General features: G+C 38.7%; 1 protein-coding gene across 2 annotated transcripts in view; it reads left to right on the forward strand.

The window, feature by feature from the left end:
- The window catches only part of LOC122555796 (cohesin subunit SA-1), a 207,996-nt gene that overhangs the window by 124,015 nt on the left and 65,939 nt on the right, over positions 1 to 18,042 (forward strand). For both annotated transcript variants that reach the window (XM_087993741.1, XM_087993742.1), the window contains exon 2: positions 14,786 to 14,970. In XM_087993741.1, coding sequence (XP_087849867.1) covers positions 14,942 to 14,970 — 29 coding nt within the window. In that variant the 5' untranslated portion in view covers positions 14,786 to 14,941. The remainder of the gene's footprint in view (positions 1 to 14,785; positions 14,971 to 18,042) is intronic.

Genomic DNA, 18,042 nt, shown 5'->3' on the forward strand with positions numbered 1-18,042 from the left:
AGGAATTCATTACCAAAGGAAGTTGTTGATGCTGAATCACTGATTGTGTTCAAGAGGTGGCTAGGTACAGTACTTGGGGTAAATGGAATCAAAGATTATGGGGAGAAAGCAGGGTTAAGCTACGGAGTTGAACGATCGGCCAAGATCATGATGAGTGGCGGAGCATGTTTGAAGGGCCAAATGGCCTCCCCCTCCTTCTGTGTTTCTATGTTTCCAGTGTACAAAGCAGATTAAAGTTGTAAAATATAAAAACAGTCACTTCACAAATTTTCTATTGCAATCAAATGTGTTATGATTTAAATGCAATTGAGTTTTAACTATATAATCTTTCAATTTTTATATTTAGCAAGACTTGCTATTTGTAAAGAACTTGGAACTCCAGGTAAAATGCAGTTGAAAATTAAAGCATTTTTGCTAGATGAAAGCCACAAACTTTAATTTGTTTTCAAATAAATGTTTATTTTCTCCCTCAGTGTGTTTTTTTTAGAAAGTGGATTTCTACAAGTCGATTTAATGTTGGCTAACTGTAGAATGTTGGAGTTGTTGCTGTTATATAGTTGAGGCAGATTACCCATGGACATTTCCAAATAAGTTTTCTGTTTACAATGGCAGGACAGGGTACATTAGCTCTTTCAAATTTCATTTGGAGAATGAGAACTACTACTTTCTGCAAAATGCTGCGCCAGCAGTTTAACATGAGAAATCTTTCTCATGACAACAAAACTTAAATGACTTGTAACTTTGCAAATCTCAAATTGTGGCTGACTTCTTTCACGACTGCACAGTATTTCAAGTTTCACCATATACAAGCTACAGGTTAAGGTATATGATATATAAATGTAAAAAGCTTGATTCGTGCCATCAGTTTGCTTGACTTGGTGTGTCTTTAGCATAAACACAGATTTGCAACCTGCTGTAACTTTAGTGTGTATACAAAATATTGTTGTGTGTACACATATATATTAGATGCACATAGTGCATGTTACATAAATGTCTCTCAGATTACGTCGGAAGATTATTTGTGCTCTGTGGTAGGATTCACTATCTGCTGACAAGAAGTTATCTGGAGAAGGTTGTATGTTTTACGTGAAGTATCTTTTATCTTTTTAAGATTCTGCTGTTTACATACTTTTCTGTTTTATTTTTTTCAGAAGCTTAGTTTCTTGTTCAGATCCCCTTTCTTTACCTTCAGTTATATATTTTGTTGGAGTGGATTGTCCTGTGCCCACAAGGCCACCTCCATACATCGTTGTCACTTGCCTCTTCTTACTGATGATCTATTCCACTGTTATCTCCAACAGTGAGTTTATTTTTCACATGTATAGCAACGGTCCCCAACTTGATCATAATGAGCTACATAACGTTTTCTGGTCTAAAAATAGATGTCTTGATATGAGGATGGATGAGCTTTTTTTCCTTCTTAGCAAAAGTAAACTTTATCCATAAAATATCTATTAGTATGTTGCAGAACATTTCAAATCAGCAAATTTAAAAGTATAACAAAAGTATTATGTGACTTACTTGGACACTTTGTGCTATAGATGCCTCAATCCAATTACAAAATTATGACAAGCCATATCGATTTTGTTACATACTTCAGGCATGGTGGCTCAGTGGTTAGCACTACGGCTTTTGCATTGCCAGGGACCCAGGTTCAATTCCACCTTGAGTGACTGCATGGAGTTTGCACATGCTTCTTGGGGTTCTGTCAGGTGCTCTGGTTTCGTCAGGTCCAAAGATGTGCAAGTTTAGTGGATTTGCCATTTTAAATTGTCTCATAGTGTCCAGGGATGTGCAGGTTAGATGGATTAGCCATGACAAATGGGAGTTACAATAGGGCAGAGGATTGGGTTGGACTGGGATGCTCTTTGGCAGGCCCGTGTGGGCTCAATAGATTGAATAGCCTCTTTCTATGCTGTAGGAATTACATGATTCTATACGCACACAGTTTTATAAGTTGCCAGGTCCTCAGTAAATTATAACTGAAAGGGAATCTTGGTGTGGAGATGTTGGTCTTGGACTGTGCAAAGCTATGCTTGATGATTATGATGATATTTTGTTCTCTGCAGCTCTGTGACATGATGCTGAAAAGCATTCAGTAGGTTTGCTGATACATGCTGATACTAAGTTTAATTAGTGCTTCCAATTAAACCTGTTGGACTATAACCTGGTGTTGTGAGATTTGTAACTCTGAGAGGGAGTGGCCTTTTCCTGCTGTACCTTTGTAATGGCTAGTTCAAGTTTTAGCACATTGTCCGAGACGTTGGAATGTGCAAGCCTGTAACACACTGTTGAGCATAACTCTTTACGTTGGAAGACCAAGCTGATTAGCGACAGATGAAAGACTGTTTCTCATAATGTCGATGATCCTCCAGGTGCACTTGATGTTTGTATTGGTGTGTGTCATTGGGAATAGCCCAGTAGAGCAGAGTCCTGTGTTACAGAACTATTTGGGATGAATCTTGACAAAAACCACTGTCACGCTCACTCACCTTGAGAATGAGATCTGCGATGGCGTCTTCAGTCTTGAGGACTGTGTATGGTGACAAGGAGAATTCACGCACACACCCATGGGAAGTACTGTCCTTGCCACCAGTCAAGCTGTATTTTGGTGCTTGTTTGAAAATTCTGCTAAATGACTTTGACGGTCTACTCGGGGATCCATTAGATTAGATTACTTAGTGTGGAAATAGGCCCTTCGGCATAACAAGTCCACACCGAACCGCCAAAGCGTAACCCACCCAGACCCATTCCCCTACATTTACCCCTTCACCTAACACTACGAGCAATTTAGCAAGGCCAATTCACGTAACCTGCACATTCTTGGATTGTGGGAGGAAACCAGAGCACCCGGAGGAAACTCACGCAGACACTGGGAGAATGTGCAAACTCCACACAGAGTTGCCTGAGGCGGGAATTGAACCCGGGTCTCTAGTGTTGTGAGGCAGCAGTGCTAACCACTGTGCCACCGTGCCACCCATAACAGACTCCCTCCTTTTCCTGGGAGAAAGTGAGGACTGCAGATGCTGGAGATCAGAGCCGAAAAATGTGTTGCTGGAAAAGCGCAGCAGGTCAGGCAGCATCCAAGGAGCAGGAGAATCGACGTTTCAGGCATAAGCCCTTCTTCAGGAAGCCCTCTCCTTTTCCTGTAAGGTCTTAGAATGTTATGTGCTGATCACTGCCTGATGGACTTGTGGATAGAGTTGTTTTTTGTACAAACTTTTCCAGAAGGAATGGGTTACCCAATATAGTCCAACTAATTCGAGCCTTCTGCAGCAATGTGGCCAGGCACATGCTTCAAGAGCAATGCCCTTCAGTTCAGCTGTTGTTAGAAACTCAAATCTTTTAGTTCTCTCATGTTCCCTGGCTTATTTTGAAACTGCGTTAATGTAAGTTTTACAATGTTGGGTTTATTGTCTGATACGCTTCTACTTATACTCAATTTCCGGCAGGGAGGGGAGAAAAGGGATGTTGGACAGTGTATGAATTAGTGTATTGTAATTTAATTTATGAGCTATTTGTGTAAAGCTATGCTTGATGATTATGATGAGATTTTGTTTTCTGCAGCACTGTGACGTTATGCTGAAAAGCATTGAGTGGGTCTGCTGATACATGCAGATGAAAAATGCTTTATACTCCCTAATAAAATGAGTAAGCTGATCTGAAGGCCAAGAAGCGTTTCTAAACCAACAAGGATTCCTGTGTTTGAGTACATTTTAGAGGCTTCTATTATAAAACTTACATATGTCATTGTTGAATGTGACCATGGTAAAATGTAGCCCATGATGTTTTCTTTCTAATCACATACAGACACAATTAAGCATGCAATTTTCTGAGTTTAGGCTGAACACATTTTCAGAAATATTAGAAAACGCTTAATTTTGTATTGTTCCAATTCTGTATGTCATCTGGGAATACTTAATAATGAAGTTAGCCTCTCACCCTTGAGCACACAAAGATAACAGCATGTGTGAATATGTGAAACATAATTAATTTTACAATTGTGTGTAGCTATTGTCATCTGTTTCTGTACTGTTACAACTAAATTTTCAAAATAAATTTAAGTAAAAAACACATATGCTACATTTCATTGATATATATAGAGTCATAGAGATGCACAGCATGAAAACAGACCCTTCGGTTCAAATCATCCATGCCGACCAGACATCCCAACCCAATCCACTCCCACCCACCAGCACCCAGCCCACAACCCTCCAAACCCTTCCCATTCGTACACCCATGTTGCAATTGTACTAGCCTCCACCATCACCTCCGGTAGCCCACCCCACACACGCACCACCCTCCACGTGAAAAATTTGTCCACTAGGTCTCTTCCATATCTTTCCCCTCTCATCACAAACCCACACCCTCAAGATCTGAACCTCCCCACCCCATTGAAAAGACCCCGTCCATTTATCCTATCCTTGCCCCTCATGATTCTACAAACGTCTACAAGGTCACCCCCTCAGCCTCCGACACTCCAATAAGAATCAAGGTTGCAGTCTATTTGTTAGAGGAGAGGTAAAATTTTATGGAGGCACCCTGAAATGTTCATCACAGCAGCGTAAAATATCAAGACATTCAGTTTTTGTCACAGTGAGGTAGATAATTGAGCATGTACTGCTGATCTCTTGTTTTGGTTCAGTTGCAGATAGCTGCAGAGCCTAAACCCTTCATTACAATTGGAAGCCAATACAATCCTTCAGTTGGAAGGGGAAATATCTGATCCAGTTTGTTCTGAGTAAAGGAGAACAGCATTGATACATTAAAAGTAACTTGAAGGTTTCCTGTAGCCAAATGTCTGTTTTCCTGTGGGTTGGTGGGGAGTGTTAGTTGGGTTATCATTAGAACAACCTGCTTATTGCTAGGGAATTCAGTTAAATGGTGCTTTTATTTTTGTGGGGATATCGTAAATCATTCTTAATTTCAATCAAATTTATATTTGTATGCATTCAAAGCTAATTTAAAACTCTATTTTAATCATTGGAAGTTTTGCACATTAACCTTAAATGAAAGAAGTTGACATCTAATGTTATATCGTGTACTGTGGTTGAATTTATTGCTGTTCAGGAAAATGGTTTCTCCTGAAATGTTAACTATATTTCCTCTCCACAGATAATGCCAAATTTCAGGTTTATGGTTTTCACAGATTTTCACATATTCGTAGCTTTTGCTCTTTGTTTAGTCTAAAGTATTTCCATAATTGTGTGAAAGAACAAGGAATTACAAAAATTAACTTAATTTATTCTAGTAAAATAGAAATAATAAAGTTTGTCCAGAGCAGATTGGTATTTTGGCTAAAACCCTAGCCAACATCCAATCACCATCAATGGAACAAAATTTTTTTTAGGATAAATGTGTAAGGATGCTTATTTTTAAAAAGGCATCTAAGTTCAATCTAAGTGTAATTATTAGTCTACATGAGGTAGGCGTAATGGAGTCTGAGATGACTGAAAATTTCCAAATTTATGTAGCAAATTATGAGAGAGGATTGGGAGAACTTAAAAGTGAAAATTTACAATTGAAGAGTGGAACATTGCAGTACGTTGAGACAAACACATTTATTTCAAAAAAGAGAATGGGTTGAGAAAATAAATGTCATACTGAGATCTATCAAAAAGGATAGTTATGATGAACCACAAAGCCTTCTCCATTAGCAGTTCTCACATATTTGAAATCTGGTCAGAAACGGAACTCGAGTAAAGAATTGGTACATTCCTAACAAACACACATTTAAATACAGTTGAATCACAGTTGACTGTTTGATCAAGATGTTGACATGGGGTGTGCCCCAGCAAAGCATTCTCATACAAGGTTTTTGTTTTGTTGAAAATGGCACAATGCCCTGGATTGTTGTTTTGCTTTACAGAGGACTGGGCTGGTGTAAATGAGCCATGTTGCAAACCTGACTGATAATCCTGAGTTTGGTAGTGTAATTCTAGACACGTTCAGGACTTGGGATACAATTCCAGGTTATCAGTCGAATCATCAAAAATACATCTGTTTTGATTCTGTAGCTGGCTTGGAATTTTGTTTTCGAGGTTTCCTGTTTAAAAATCAAAACAATTGTTTATGTGAAACTGAAATTGAGATAAAAGGATTTTCCAAGTGATGTATTTGTTTACCTACACACATCACTACAGTTCAAGTGTAATAGATCAGTTTGTGATGGGTTTTCTTCTTGTTATTTACTCATTCACAGAATTTGGGTGGCACTGGAATGGTCAGAACTTTAAAACTCGTCTTAAAGTCATATTATGCTCCCATGATAACTGACTGGCTTGCTGAATGTTTTACATGTGGTCATGTAGGGCTAGACTTTTAAGATCATCAGATGTTGGCATCTAAAAGCCATCAGGGAACCAAATAGGTTTTAAATGACAAGCTAGTAGTTGCATGATTACCATAACTTTTTAAGTTCCAGATGTATCTACTTAATTTAAATTTCCCAGCTGCTGAAATGGGAATTGAGCACATGTCTCCAGATAATTAGTCCAGGATTTAGATTACTTAGTTCAATGTTTTAACCACTGATAATTTTCCCTTAAAGTTTGCCTCCACTTTAACTTTCCAGACTGTAAAAATGTACCATCTCGTTTATAGTTTAAGTTTGGAGTCCTTTCAGAAAGAAGTAGATTATTTCTAACATTTTGCATTTAGTGTATGACTTTTCTGTGTACAAGGTATTTTCTGGTTTCTGTAATACTTCTGGGAATTTTCAATGCCTTATTATCTTAAATTGAGGTGATCTGTCAACTTCGTTTATTGACTTTATGTGGAAAAGCACTGCATTCTGTACTGTAAATAGGGTTTAGTTCATGGTTCATGTGTTTTAGTATATAATTTCTAGTTTTAACAATTAAAATTTTACTGTAGAAAAGGGGAAAAATGCAATTAAAGCACACTTGCAGCCTATTGCACTCAAAAGGTTAGGATCAATGTTCACAAGATCATAAAACAGGTTTACTTAGCTAAAGAACTGTCGATGTAATGGCCATAGTCGTTGCAAGAAGGACATTTCAGAGATGTTCAGTTTCGAGAACTAAGCTTTAATTGATTTAAAAGTATTCATTGAATTCTAAAAGTTGTAAAATCCATTCAATTCATCAGATCAAGGAAGAAATTGTAAACGAGGAATAATCGACCTCCAAGCTCATCATGAGAATAGCTCAACATGTGTTATGTCATCATGGCGATGGTAGACTCAGAACACTTTCTGGTTTCAATTTATTCATGTGCTTACTGAAAGAATTAGTTGCTTATCGGACCTTCTATGGTTAGCTGCAAACTGAGGGAAGATAGCCCAAGTAATTGACAGCCGAATTGAATTTCAAACAAACTAGAAAGAAATGATTTAGTACACTGTGGAATTCAAGTGAGGTATAATTGCAGATGGAAAAGAAGTTTAATTCGAATGGCTAAAGCATTTGACAATCAGTATGCAAGACCATTTGAAACAGTTGACCCTGATTGCCAAGCAGATATGCTTATCCAATTGGTTACTGTCAACAATGCTTTTGACTGGTTTGGAGTGGTCAACTCTCATTGTGATCAGTCAGCTACTATCAGTTGGAAATGGTTGACACGTGCATGACCTGTCAACTATGACTAGTAGGTCATAGTTGACAGGTTATAGTTGACTGGCTGGCTTTTCCTGGCCAATAAAGTTACGTTTTAAAATTGTCAGCCTGGGTGAATGCAATTTATGTAAAAATGAATCAGCAAGCTCAGCCTATTAATTAGATTGCACAGTACAGTAGCGCCTCAACATACAAACGACCCCGTTCATGAATAAATCAGTTTACGAACAGGATTGTACATAAAATTTTGCTTCAATGTACGTACAAAATTCAAGGTACGAACAAAGGTACGAACGCAAAATGCCCGTGTGCAACCACGTGGTTTCATTGTTCTGCTTTGCTACACGCTTGTTGAACGCAAAAGCTCTCGGGGCCCCGCGTGATCTCATTCAGTTCGTCTTTGGCGCGTGCGCTGTGAACATCCGTCCAAGCATTCTTACGCTATCCGAACAATGGGTAAAAATTGATTCAGTTCGTGAATTGGGTCCCGGAACGAATCAAGTTAGTAAGTCGAGGCGCTTCTGTAGTTCATCTGTGTTCTGTTTAAGTTTCATTAATGAATTAAGATTTTTAATCATGAAAATATGGTTAAGAAACTGAAAGTTACAATCAATACTTCGAAATGTAAAACTTTTATTAAGGAGCCACAATATTAAACAAGTCATACAAATAAACACTTTCTTCCAAAATTTATGGACAACTCAATTAATCTCCAAGGAGAATGTTGTGACTAATTGAGATGTTATGTTTTATTGGAGATGTTTTTTCCTTTACAACTGTTGTCATATTCATCACTCGTAGGTTCTGTGTGTAGAGGTGATGAATAAAGCACTGATGGTGGTTAGAGAGAAGAAAAGAATTAAGCAAGATTCAATTGATTTTGTTTAGAAAAGCAAACAAGAAGGCCCAGTTGCACAATAATCTTAGTTGAACATCAGTAAATTAATAAAGCAAAAGCATAAAGCTGTACCCTACATTAGCTGTAGCCCCTCAGTATATATTTATTCACAAATTTCTGCAAAAAAACTCCAAGAAAATAAAAAACAATGCCTTCACTTGCGCAAAACTAAATGACTGTGTAACTTTATAGGTTGCTGATTGCAGCCTGAAGTTGCTGTCTCTTGTCTCCAGGAGCAGCTGCATTGCAAGTGACTTCTTGCAGGCTTGGATTCAAACTAACCGCCTCTTGCTGAGTACCACTGTCAAAGGTCAGTCAGCTTTCAGCTTGACTGAGTGCTGACGATCTGCTCATAGCAGGGGCGAGACATTGTTAAGACTATCACTTTTTTACTTTGCTCGTTTTTGATTTGGAACCGAGTTGCATTTGAGAATTGAACTTTGAACAGCAGCTTGTTTCTAAGTAAAGGAGAGAACTAAAATCTGATGTTTGCTGTTGAGAACTGGCCTGAAAAGATCATGCAAGTTGAGTATTGCTCTAAGAACACTATAGACAAACCAGAACCAAGATATCATTATGCCCATGAACAGGCAGCTGGTGGATGTTGAATTGGGCAATCTCGAGTACCTGTTTGGGCCAGCCAACCACAGATAAACTTCAAAAAAGAAAGAGAAACCAAAGGTTTGGCTTTTGGGGCAGGAAACTGCAGATTGGGTTGTTTGGTTTTGCTCTGTCTAATTATTCTTCAGCTGTGAACTTGACGGAAGTCCTGAGAAAAGAACCCCAAGCTATATGAAATCAGGAAAGGTCTCCAGAGGTCTGCAGGAACTATTTGCATTGACAGTGTATTCATATCCTCCTTAAAGCACAGTGCCCATACTGTATGCAGTATTCCAACTACGGTCCAACCAGTTTCACATAAATGCCACTTGCTAGTGTCCAGAAGTAAGTGGTTAGTCCAGGTCTGTATATGGCTGGAGGGAAGTGCAGGAGAGGGGATCCTTAGATTTCAGGAGCTGGGACTGTTTTTAGGGGGCAATGGGATCTGTGCAAGGCCAGCAGGTTGCACCTGAACCAGAATGGGACTAGCATCATTGTGGGGAGTTTTTCTAGTGCTGTTGGGGAGGGTTTAAACTGGCTTGTCAAGGTGAGGAGCCAATGCTCACCAGTATCAAGAATAGAAAACCAATTGGTGAGTAGGATCTAATGAACCAGCTGGTGGTCACCCATTCCCCATCTGTCTGCTTGGCCTTAACTTACAGTGTGACCACCTCTCTCAACATGAGCAACTGAGGAAAGTGCAGCCAGCAAATGAGGATTGGGAATGCAAATTGGGGGAAAGCTGTATCCAGCCAGCCAGCCCGTCCCTTTGGGCTATCTTCAGCTGCACTGCTGCAATGCCCTTGGACAGTCCAGCTCTCCTCTTGCCCCGTGAAGTTTTCTGTCCCACAGTTAATCAATCTTTCCTTTTCCTTTTCCATTATAATTGTAAACCTTCTACTGTTAGAATGATTGCTATCTCCTAAATGATATCTCCAGTACTGTGATCTACTTGGCCCATCTAATTATCAAGAAACAGGTCTAGAAATGCCTCCTTGTTTGTTGGACTGAACACATGCTGTGAAAAGAAATACTCCTGAAAACAATCTAAGAATGCTTGCTCCTGTCTGACCTGAACACTGCACTATTTTAGGGTAATTATTCTCCCCATGATAAGAAGTCAATGATTTGTGTCTCAGTGATTTCCTTGCAGATTTGTTCCTTTACATCTTCCTACTTTTCAAAGGCTGATAGACTTTTGTCTGCTCCTGTGTTCCAGCCAAGTTGATTCTGTCCTTGAACCCTGGAACATCCTCTTTCCTCAGCACTGTTCTTGTTAACCAAAAATGCCACACTCCCGCATTTTTTCTTGCCCTATCTTTTCTGAACACCTTGTAACTAGGAATATTTAACACGCTGTCCTGCCCTTCCTTGAGTCAAGCTCTATTGTTACAACAACAACATAATCCCAGATGATAGTCTTGTTCGTAACTCAAATCTAATTAACTGTACATACATGCTCTGTCACCCTGTAACTTTAGTATTTTCTCCTTTAATCTGACTTCAAACATGTCATTCTCTGTTCAAGTGCTACCTGCCTCTCCCAGGCATTTTGAATCCTGGTGTTCTCTAGTATTCTTTCCTGATTCCCACACCTTGCTGAGTTAGCTGAAACATTCTCCCACCACTAGTAACATGCTGACAATGAATTTGGTCTTGATTCTGTTTAGGTCTAATCTGACTGACCTGCCCAGGTACTGTCTCCCCAGAGCCAGTCCCAGAATCTAAAACCTCCTTCCAACCACACAGTCATCTGTCTTGTCTTCCAGTTTCTATACTCAATCACATGATACTGGTGAAATACCAGGCATTACTACTGCATTTTTGAGTATGTTCTATCTAGCTGCCTAAATTCTGATTGCAGGACCATCCTCATTTCTGTCTATGTCATTAGTAATAAGGTGGATCACAACTTCTTGTGGTTTGCGGTCCCCCAAGGAATGTCCTGCAACTCCTTTGTGACATCCTTGACCCTAGCACCAGAGAGGTACATACCATTCTGGAATCATATTGCTGGTCACCCAAAATATCTATCTGTTTCTCTAAATGAATCCTGCATGAGTACAGCCATTTCACTCGTCTTCCTTTCCACCTGTACAGCTGGGTCACCAGCGGAACTACAGGCTTCGTTTTTGCTTCACTCTTCTGATGAGCTATAACTCACCCAGTATCCAGACAGAAAACCAATTAGCGAGTGGGATCTCATGAATTAGCTGGTGGTCACCCATTCCCCATCTGTCTGTTTGCCCCTAACTTGTGGTGTAACCACCTCTCTCAGCATGAGCGACTACCACCAAAAAAAGCAGCCCGCAAATGAGGATTAGGAATGCAAATTGTGGGAAGCTGTCTTCAGCTGGCCCAACCCTCTGGGCTACTCTCCAGCTGGCATGCATTATCCCCTCCCCCCTGGCTCCTCTCCAACCGGTCCAAATTACTGAACTTTTTCCAGGTACGTGTTGTACTCCAGCATTCTTCAAGAAATTGTGCAACCAACGCAACTTATTTTAAGAATTAAATTGATAACCATGATAATCCTAAACTGTGCTGAACCCAATAAACTATGAATAACTGTATCAGGGATACTTCCATTGTAACAATGTATTGTTTGTAAAATTTCTGATACCAGATAATCAAAGTATTATGCATTGAGCTAACACTGAAATGTTATTACTGCAGGTCAACATTATGCAATAGAAATGATTGACATCTGCACTGCAATATTCCAAGTGTTTTTGTATTAAATAATGCTGGCTTTCAGATAATATTGTGGTTCATAAAGGAGATGGCACATTGTGGTAATTGTAATCCAGATCCCCATGCTAGTGCTGTGGGAGCACAGTAGCTGGTGAAATTTGAATCACAATAAATGTGAAGTATTATGCTAGTGGTGATGACCATGTCAACACTCAATGATTGTTGTGAAACTCAACAGACTGTTGTTAACAGTCCTCTGCACAGCCAAACAAGCTAATCACTTTTTTAAGATTTTTTTTAGATTCCCTACAATGTGGAAACATGCCCTTTAGCCCAACGAGTCCACACCGACCCTCCGAAGAGTAACCCACCCAAACATCTTTTCCCGCTAACTAATGCACCCTACGCTATGGGCAATTTAGCATGGTCAATTCACCTAACCCACACATCTTTGGATTGTGAGAGGAAACCGGAGCACCCGGACGAAACCCACGCAGACACTGGGAGAACATGCAAACCTTACACAGACAGTCAACTGAGGCTGGAATCGAACCTGGGCCCTGGTGCTGTGAGGCAGCAGTGCTAACCACTGAGCCACTGTGCTGCCCTCCTGAGCCACCGTGCAATAAAGGATGGTTGTCAGTTGCTTGCCATTCTAGCAATACCACATTCCTTCAAAAAAGTAACAAAGTATCAGTACTAGTTGCACATATAAAATCTACATTGCTGTTAATGTTGTAAAATGTCTTTCAGTTTCCAAGGTCACTGAGGCAAAGGAAAGATATTAGGAAGGGTGACTAAAAGCAAAGTGGATAATCATACTTTTTTGTGCTTTTTTCATGGAACCTCAGGAATTCGAAGTCACTTGTTTCTGTTGAAAGTACACAGAAATGTGTCTATTTTGTTTATCTTATGATAAGAATTCAATGCTGAGTTGACTTCTTCTGTCGTCTGAGCATACTGCTAACAGGGTGGGGGATGGGCATTGCTATTCATTCACCAGCTATTGTAGCAAGAGTAGCTGCAGTTTACAGCTGTGTTGTCAGGCTTGTCAGACAGGAAACAGTCAGCTGAGGATTTGTGTTGCCAGGGAGCATGCAAGAATGCCAAAACAATTTGAAAACCAAAACAAAATTCAACCAAGCACAGCAGTACATAATGGCTTATGTCAATTTTCCACGACAGATTAAATTGATTCCAGCAGGAAAGCACATTTAAAGCTGTTAGATGCTGACTTGTAAAGTTCTGAATTAAGATTTTTTTTTCTTTTGTTGAGTTGTAATGGCTATTGTAATTCTGAGTTGAATGTAGATTATCTGTGAGAGATTGTTCATATTATCTAGGAGAACCCTCTGCTGGTAACATGCTGCACACTGTGCCTGAGAAACAATACGTGTACCATTCTAAGTTACAGAAATTAGAAGCTGTAGGCTGTAGCTACATAACATTTAAGAGTTCACCACAGCTGTTAGATCCAAGCTAACCTTATACCAGCTTATCTGCAATGCAGCCATCTAGTGGCAGGCTAATAAGTTATTTAATTTGTGTTTTTATAAAATAGAATATCTTTGAATCAGGTATATGTTCAAGGTTCTTAAGCCAATGTTTCTTCAAGAATATTGAGATGATCATAACTCTAGGTTTGTTGACAATTGTTCACAAATTGTGCAAAAATAACACTAATGGAGCAGCAGGTTTATTTTTTTCTTCCCTGTTACTGTTTCCTAGCTAGTTAAAATTTTAATGTCAATAATTTTAGATCCTGGTAGTGTCTTAAGTACAATTGTAAAAACAAATCAGCCTTTTTTTTCTGTTTTGTTTTTCTTTTTTTGTTAGAATGTAAGTTGAAATATTTCAATTTAGTTTTAGAAAAAGCTAACCAAGGGGTTAATGCTTTTATCATTTTAAGCTTGTGGATAATACTGCCCCTGGTGGTGAGATAAAAGTGTAGGGAGGGAGAAACCATACCACAAGATCAGTTTGGAACTTCGCTCTAATTAACAAAACTGAACTCCTTATCCTTATTTTAAAATATGTCTGAAGTGTCATATATGTGGATGACGCATGTAACACAGACCTCAGAATTTTATGAAAACATTCTTGAATTAATGTATTTAACTGATAATGTAATTTATTTTGAGGTTTAAGATTAGCTGCTTTATGTACATATCGTACAAGAGATTTTGACTTATTCCCCTTTGTAATTATACTGTAGTAAAACATGATGCTGTGTCAAAATAAAATGCATTAATGTGGGTGTAAACGTGTAGAATTGAAACACATTTTTACAGTATGCAATACAGAAGTATTCCTGTGGGTGTCTCTTTTCCCTAGTGATTTCACAAAACTGAGCACCAGTGGGTTCCAAGCATAGAGAAAACTGAGCATTAAAGTGGCTTTTTTCAGTTGTTGCAATTCCTAATGTTTTCCATTTGGAATTTTAAAAAGTGCTCAACTTTTTTAAAAATCCAATTTAGAAAAAAAAAATCTGAAATTAGACTTAAGCGAAGTTCGTGGTAACTTATTTTGGAAAACTGAATTTTATTTTGATCAGATTCAACTTTTAAAACTACCATCTATAATTGTGCTAATGGATGTAGGCTTTTGCACAAATTACATAGCGTTTATATTTTAATTAATAAAATGTGGCTATGTATTAATTTCAAATAAATTACAAATAGTTAAAACTGTGAAGTTTTGTTAAACTTTCAAAGAACTCACTGGAGAGATGTTATGTTTCCAGTATTTCAATTGAGTCACAACAGTAAAATAAGAATTATTCCAAATATTTCAGTCATAATCTGGGTGGCAGACAAATCTGAAGTCTCCAATTGAATTTAAAGCTTTTATCGTCAACGTAGAATGTGAACAAACTTGCGTGAACAGCAATACAATGTAGTTTGATGTAAACCTTTCAGTAACTTATTTGTTATGAGAATTGGATGAATTGTAAAGAATTCTCTGTTTTATTTAAAGTTCAATTATACCTTTCTAATATTACTTTTAATTTTAGAAATTGCCCAAACATGTTTTTCATAAAGACTAATCAAGAAAAAGAAGCAGCAAACAATTTTCACGCAATCAAGTTATTTGAAAGATCGCCAAAAAGCAAAAGGAAGAAATTGCATAATTCCAGTCCAGACTTGTGGACAGCAAAGGTGCTGAAGAGATGATCACTCCAGAGTTACCAGTGTTACAGTAAGTATGTTTTTTGATTTAAAAAAAAATACATCTTTAGATGTAATATTGAAATGGCTATTTCTAAAATATCCTTCACCTTGCGCCCCATATATGTGAGTGGAGACTGAATGGGATTTCTCTGAATAGAAAACAGCTTTTTGTTCCTCTAAATTAGAATAACAATTAAAAATGTTTTGTCGAACCTTTTCTTCTGTTTGCACTTTGCATCCAAAATGCTTTGAAAATAATTGTTATGACCAGTAAAAGCTATATAAAAAATTCAAGCTGTGTATTAAAGCCAAGTTATAAACACTAATTTATTTTCAGTTGCAAAGGTATAATTGTGTACTTGTATAACTTTGCAAAATGCTATTTTTAAAAATCTGATGAGACAATCAGTTTCCCACTTTATGAAATTTGTTTTTGTGTTTTGATAGTTTTTTATCAAATATTGAATGCTATTCACACTTAAGAAAGTTGCTCTACAAGAAGGAAAAACTATATACTCGAGCTAAACAGGCTTGCTGGAATGGCAGTTTTTCAATGGAAGAGGAAGTCTGGATTAAGATTGATCAGAACCAAACTCTTTGGGAAGATTTATTTCCGTGCATGTAAAAATACAAGGGAATTGGTCATGGCAGAAAACACTGAAATCCTCAGGGTATCAAGAAGCAAATATAATATCTGAGCCTTCAATCTGCTTGTCATCTTTGGCATTTATTCTCAGCTGAAGATTTTTGGGAGTTTGGCATAATTGCTCATGGGCCCTATAGTCAGCCCCATCTCTATCAGGTAGATTCTTCTACAGTGGGTCAGACGAAGCTGTGGTTGTGTCTGCGTACCATGGGGTCTAACCTTATGTGTTCTCATGTTGGTTCTTAGCTCATCCTCCAAGGTGTCTGTAGTATCTCCAGACATCTCAATCTGCAGCTGGCACTTTGCACTGGTGATAGTCATTGCAAGGGTTAGAGAAGGGTGTCTTCAGGGAGGCTTTGTAACGTTTGCTTTGAAACTGGGGCTTCTTTGTTCCCTTCACCAGTGTTTGACTCATTTGTATGATGTGATCTTGGGCAGATGATTGTGCATACCTGGGCAATGTAACTCATCCGTTGCAGTTGGCTTTTCAGGAAGATGGCATTGATGCTTTTGATGGCTTTTTTCAGAAATTTAATCTTTGTGATGCAGTCCTGATGATGTGGATGTAGTGTTGATGGAAGTGCTCCAGAGCCATACATGATGGCAGTATAGGACCATTCACTCAATTCTAGTATGTACAGTTGAATTTAGTCTATGCTTTGATGTGTTCCTTCCAGATTAATTTTTAGAATTCCAAAAATGCTTTGTTTGTTTTAGAAAGGCTATCAACAGGCAAGATGTCACTCCCCAAATAATTAATTTGCTTGAGAGCTTCCAGTTTGTTCACTTCAATTGCAGTGCTTAATAGTCTTGTATTTCTCTTCGATTGCAGGCAAATGCAGAGCTTCACATTTCTTGAGATGGAATTTTAATTCAAAGAATTATGCTGCCTCAGAAAATATGTTGTTATAAGTGGCTTGTCCTTTATTTAGTGACTGTGGGCTAGGAGAGTGCAGTCATCAATACAAGGAAGTTCATTGATGAGTTCCTCTTCTTCCTCACTTCACCATTTTGGAAATTTAGAAGGGTCTCCAGAGTTTGCTATTGTACTTTTACTTGTCCATACTAATTTTCATGAAACTGGTTCACCATGGCCATGAACCTAGGTAGGCATTATTGATATTTCAATAATTTGCAAAAGTTTGTCTCTCTCGCTGCATAAGATACCTTGGCGAATTCTCCAAACATGACATACAAGGCTTTACTTTGTTGACAGCACTTTTGTATTTGTCTTGAGTACAAATGCCAGACGTTGGGGGCCTCTGTTTGCTCTGAAACTATACTGGCTCTCGAGGAGATGCTCTTCTCCAATAGTAAGTGAATACGTTCAGAGGTATTTCTAGTAAAGATCTTTCCAGCCATAGAAGAGAGGATGATCCCACAGAAGTTGAATTAGCCTGATTTGCTCCTTTGTTTTTGTGATTTACCCCACACATTAACTGCTTGTCATTGAAGAACTTGGTGAGACCCTAACTCAGGAACAAACTGACCGCCCCCATTAACCAAATGAAGAGCACACAGCCACTACAGCTGGTAGAATTTTACTTGATGAGTTCCATCATGGTTGTCCGGCTCTATACATCAAGCCCTATATGTTTTTTCATAGCCGACTGGGAAGAAGGCAGCATTCCACAGGGTTACCATGATGAAATGCTTTATTCTATATTTCTATTCCTCTCTCCCCTTTTGAAAGTGATGTCACATTGGTTGTCCTCCAGTCCTCTGGCACCTCTCCTGTGGCCAGAGAAATTGAGACAGGAAAAGAGAGTGCAGAAGAGATTTGCAAAATTGATTACAAAGATAAAGATATGATATTTTGGAGATGCCAACACTGTTCTTGGAAATAAGACGACTAAGAGGAGGAGATCATACCGAAGTTTAGAAAATCACAAGGGGGCTAGATAACAATTGTTTCTGTTTACAAAGGTTTACAAGATCATGAGGGCACTGGATATAAACTGTTCCTGCCTGCAAAAGATAAGGTTTGAAAGGATATGCAAAACATGATGTGAGGAAAAATAACTCATTTACACAACAAATGGTTGGGTCTGGAGTGCACTGCCTGGAAGTGTGGCGGCGACACAGTCATTGAGGCACTCAAGGGTACATAGCATTATTTAAATTGAAGAAATGTGCAAAGGTGTCAGGAAAAGGCAGATGAATTGCACAAAGTCATGATGCTCATTTGGAGAACTAGTGCAGGTACGATGGGCCAAATTAATCTTTCTGGCAATAACACTTTAAGGAAAGGACCCCTTAGCAAGCCAGAAAACCTGTGATCTTTTTTGCTTGCTGCTTTGGCATAGCAATTCATAGAGCACAGAAACAGACCATTTGGTTCAACTCATCTGTGCCGACCAGACATCCCAATCTGACCTAGTCCCATTTGCCAGCATTTGGCTCGTGTCCCTCTAACCTTTCCTATTCCTATACCCATGCAGATACCTGTTAAAT

This window comes from Chiloscyllium plagiosum, unplaced genomic scaffold (genome assembly GCF_037043375.1).
Source record: "Chiloscyllium plagiosum isolate Xiang-an unplaced genomic scaffold, Cpla_swu_hap1 HiC_scaffold_13, whole genome shotgun sequence".
Taxonomy (NCBI): domain Eukaryota; kingdom Metazoa; phylum Chordata; class Chondrichthyes; order Orectolobiformes; family Hemiscylliidae; genus Chiloscyllium; species Chiloscyllium plagiosum.